At 34.6% G+C, this 4,751-nt stretch overlaps 1 protein-coding gene across 1 annotated transcript; it reads right to left on the bottom strand.

Annotated features, from left to right (window-relative positions):
* Nucleotides 1-1,365: 1,365 nt before the first annotated feature.
* Nucleotides 1,366-3,134, bottom strand: LOC127130162 (uncharacterized). The gene is made up of 3 exons (XM_051059230.1): nucleotides 3,041-3,134; nucleotides 2,127-2,957; nucleotides 1,366-1,994 (listed from the first exon to the last, which is right to left on the bottom strand). Exons 1-3 carry the CDS (start codon nucleotides 3,132-3,134, stop codon nucleotides 1,366-1,368), a joined length of 1,554 nt encoding a protein of 517 aa, XP_050915187.1.
* Nucleotides 3,135-4,751: the final 1,617 nt, after the last annotated feature.

Below are 4,751 nucleotides of genomic sequence, written 5' to 3'. Positions count from 1 at the left end.
TGAAGTCTTTTCTTTATAACCTAAATAAGTGATCTCCATATTCACAAATTTCTCAACTACCTTTGACTTTTCAGAATCAAGCCTATCATCGAATCTGACATATATTGATTCTTCAACAATCTGTGTCTCAGTATTGTATACTTTATAGCCTTTTGAGCGTTTAAAGTATCCTAACATGATGCACCTATGTGCCTTGGAATTAAACTTGCCCATATTCTCTTTAGTGTTCAGCATAAAACAAGAACATACCAAAAGGATGAAAATATGAAATCTTAGGCTTCTGATTTTTCCATAATTAATAGGGAGTCTTACCCATAATAGGTCTTATGGAGACCCTGTTCTGAGTATAACGCGCTGTGTTGACTGCCTCTGCCCAAAAGTTCTTAGCCATATTAGTCTCGTTGATCATGGTTTTGGCCATATCATGCAGAGTCTTATTCTTCCTCTCTACATTTCCATTTACTGTGGAGTTCTATGGCAGGAGAAATCATGGGAAATGCCATTAGAATCAAAGAGTTTTTCAAAATCTTTGTTTTTAAATTCTCCATCATGATCACTTTTGACTTTTACAATTATGAGACCCTTCTCATTTTGCACTTGAGAGCAAAAGGTAGAAAAATATAATGTCATTCATCCTTGTGTTTGAGAAATTTTACCCACGTCCATCTGTTGTAGTCATCAACAATGACTTATCCATACTTCTTACTATTGACAGAGGCAGTTTCACTAGAGCAAACAAGTCAATGTGAATAAGCTCCAATGGTCTGGTGGTTGAGACAACATTTTTATCCTTGAAAGAAGTTTTAGAAAACTTGATTTTCTGACATGCTTCACAAAGATCATCTGAAGCAAACTTCAGATTTGGTAGGCCTCTGACTAAATTAAGCTTATTTAGTTGAGAAATCCTCCTTATGCTAACATGGCCAAGTCATCTATGACATTCCTATTTCTCTTCATTTACAAACATAAGACATTTTACATTTTGATTCTTCAAATCAGAAAGTCTTTTCTTATAAATGTTGCTCTTCCTCTTTCCATTGAAAATAACATAGCCATCCTTTTGATTGACAACTTTACAGGACTTTTGATTGAAAATAATGTCATAACCATTGTCACTTAATTGACTTACGGACAACAAATTATGCATTAATCCTTCAACTAAAATAACATTAGTAATGGAAGGAAATTTACCATTACCTATTATTCTGGAGCTAATGATCTTCCCTTTATGATCACCTCTAAAACCGACGACATCTCCAGGCTTTGGAACATATGCCTTCTCTTCGTCATGTGTCACGAGCATCTAGAGTCCAGGTACCATGAATGGTGTCTCAACTCTGGTGCTAAGGATATTTTTAACATATACTATCTTGTCTTTAGGTACCCACATCTTTCTAGATCCTTTGGGGTTAGTCTTCTCGTTATTAATAAACTTGGTTTATTTGCAAGATAACTATACATGTATGCATAATTGAAACGGGAATGAGGTTTCGCTTTAGCCTTAGGTTTATAAGCAATTTTACCTTTAGGAATAACTCCAAACAAAAAGGACTGGAGAGTATTTGGCTTATCCTCTTTTTCAGAATCAGATTCATCATTAGAATCATAGCCAATACCCCTTGTTTCATTTCTACTAACACCATAGATAATGGGAGCCATTAAGCTTCTATTCAGGCTTTTAGCAAGAAATTTTTGGAAATATTTATCATATTTCTTTATGATATCACCAGAGCCTGTAGAGACTTTAGAAATAATTTTCATTTTAGGTTTGAGACTCTTGCATTGAGGCCTAAAGTTGTTATTTTTCAAAATGAGATTTTCTTCACTCAAACTTGAAAAATCTTTCTGAAGCCTACAATAAGCTTCTGATTCAGATACATGAATCTTCTTCAGATCCTTGTATTTGTCCAGAAGATTCTGATACTTTTCTAGAACTTTAGATAAACTAGATTCAAGCTTAGAACGAGAAAGTTTAGAAAATACCTCTTCAGAATCTGACTCAGATTCTGATTCTGATTGAATCATTTTTGCAGGAGCTTATAAGGAAGCCATCAACGCCAAGTTAGCCCACTCTTCTTAAGAATCATATTCTGAAGACTATTAATAATCTCGTGTAGCTATCATACCCTTCTTCTTTCCTCTGAAGTTCTTCTTAGGCCTTTCTTTCTTTAACTTGGGACATTCATTCTTGAAATGGCCAGGATCCTTGCACTCAAAGCATGTGAGTTCTTTGCCAGCTCCAACTTTCTTGGATCCAGAAGTGGACTCGGAACGACCACTTATCCTTCTTTGTCCTCTGAATTTCCCTTGCCTTTTCTTCCAGAGTTGATTAACGTGCCTGGATAGAAGAGACAGTTCATCTTCTTCTTCTGATTCCTCTTCTGACTCTTCATCAGTTTCTGCTTGAAGAGCTTTTGTCTTCTCAGATCTTCCTGAAGACTTCAGAGAAATATATTTTCTATTTCTCTTGGGCTCATCTTCCTCGAGCTCAATCTCACGACTTTTTAAAGAACTAACCAGTTCTTCAAGAGAAGTGTTGTTAAGATCCTTTGATAACTTTAGAGCAGTTATCATAGGTCTATAACTCTTAGGTAGACTTTTGATGATCTTTTTAACATGATCAGTAGTAGAATACCCTTTGTTAAGAACCTTAAGTCCTGCAATAAGAGTCTGAAACCTTAAGAACATATTCTCAACAATTTCTTCACCCTCCGTCTTGAATGCTTCATATTTTTGAATCAAGGCAAGAGCCTTGGTTTCTTTGACGTGTGAATTCCCTTCATGCGCCATCCTTAGATAATCAAATATAGATTTAGCAGTATCTCTGTTGGTGATTATCTCATACTCAGTGTATGAAATAACATTTAGCAAGACGGTTCTTGCTTTGTGATGATTCTTATAGTTTTTCTTCTGTTGATCTGTCATCACTCTTCTTTCAACTTTATTGCCACTTGCATCTACTAGGTGTTCGTAGCCTCAACTATCATATCTCATAGATCAACATCGTGACCTAGAAAGAAGCTTTTTATTCTATCATTACAATAGTCAAATCTATCTCCATCAAAAACTGGAGGTTTATCATTGTAATGATCTATATCATTTGTTTGAGCAATCGGTGGTGGAAGAGAAGCCATTGTGTTTTACATTGAATCTTTATCTGACACTATTAAGTGTTTGATACCTTATCAAGATCAAAACCGGAGCTTTGGTGCCAATTGAAGATGGTAAGAAACACAAGAAAATGAGGTTTGAATTGGGTTTCTAACAATAAAATCTTTTTCAAAACCAATTCAAACAAACAATTACACGAACAAGAAAAATAACAAAATTATTTTTAAACTGGTTCGCTGTTAACAAAGCTACCTCTAGTCCACCCTATCAAGGAGATTTTTACTTCTCAACAAGGACTTAATCCACTACAACCAAAACTGATTATAGACACCACAAAGACAACCCGTCTTTGTCTTCTTGAGTCTATCTGACTAAAACCTAGTCACTCAAGAAAACCACTCAAACAACTTTGAGATTTACAAGTGTGTGTTTACAAATATTGCTTATAAGAAAGTAGATTAACACAAGATTAATGCAATGAATATTTCACACAATAATGGGCAACAACTCTTGTATGTTTACAAAGAATATACACAAAAAATATTTACTTCAGCAAGAGCGTGTGTATGAGCATAACATAATAACATGAGCAACTTCTTCAATTCTTCCAAGACTCCTTTATTTAGGTAGTTAAAAGATCCGTTGGAGGGTAGAATTAGAATAGAAAATTGCTAATGTCTCTTTATGTAACCGTTTTTATATAGGATACAAAATGGTACAATAGTATTGTCCTTAGCCCACAAAATTAGCATCGTGGATGGAAGGGTGGTCCTGTACTGTGTATTATTATTCTAAAGCAAAACCTTTTTGATCTTATCTTATAATCTTTAGAGGCTTCTAAGGAAATGATGTTGAAGCATGCTTAGAAGGATCAAGAGACTAGTTGATAGAATCTTCAGAATCTCGGTCTTCAGAGTCTTGACACAGCTCCTCAGAACCTGGTCTTTAGAGTTTTATGATCTTGTTCTTCAGAATCTTCAAAACTTGAGCGCAAAATCTTGAAGGTTGATAATCCTTAATATGCTCTTTATTCAAAGTCACATTCAGAAGCTTTAGCACAAACATTCATCAGAAACGTTGTCTAAGAGCTTTCTAGAACTTGACAGCATCTTGTAAAACACTTGTATCTCTTCAGAGTCAAAGTGTGTTGATTCAAAAATCTGATGACGTCACACGTCAATGCTTCGGAGTTAGAACATGTTAGCAAAAGCTACACACTAGTTAAAAACCATTAGTGTACAAAATTATTCTCTAAGAAATAATGCATTTTTATCATCAAAACTAAAGGCCGGATGTAGAACCAAATCTTATTTTTACAAAAATAACAATAAAACCCTAGGGAAAAAGGATACGGTGGTTATCGCAACCAAATATGGATTCGGTAGTCGTTATATAAAGGGAAAGTATTAGCACCCCTCATATCCGTTGTACTCAACGGGAACCTCCTATAGTTCTAAGGTAAAGGGTTTGTTTATGTAATGTTTGCAAATATTTATTCTATTTATTGAAATATTGACAAAAATGAGATATTTACATAAGAAAAAAAGGAAAAAAAGTTTTTTAATTAGTGTGTTCACCAAAGTTTCGAAACTTTGTGCCTACATAATCTTAGGTGCAATGAGAAAATCATAGTTCATAAG

This window comes from Lathyrus oleraceus, chromosome 3 (genome assembly GCF_024323335.1).
Source record: "Lathyrus oleraceus cultivar Zhongwan6 chromosome 3, CAAS_Psat_ZW6_1.0, whole genome shotgun sequence".
NCBI lineage: Eukaryota > Viridiplantae > Streptophyta > Magnoliopsida > Fabales > Fabaceae > Lathyrus > Lathyrus oleraceus.
This window is presented reverse-complemented; position numbering and strand designations above follow the sequence as displayed.

Excerpts from the sequence above, each read along its gene's own strand:
- LOC127130162 (XM_051059230.1), bottom strand. The coding sequence starts at position 3,134 with ATGGCTTCTCTTCCACCACCGATTGCTCAAACAAATGATATAGATCAT. Across the intron at positions 2,958-3,040 it reads TGGAGATAGATTTGACTATT|ATGCAAGTGGCAATAAAGTT; the intron begins GTAATGATAGAA and ends AACACCTAGTAG. Across the intron at positions 1,995-2,126 it reads CTTCAGAGGAAAGAAGAAGG|ATTCTGAAGAGGTATTTTCT; the intron begins GTATGATAGCTA and ends AATCTGAGTCAG.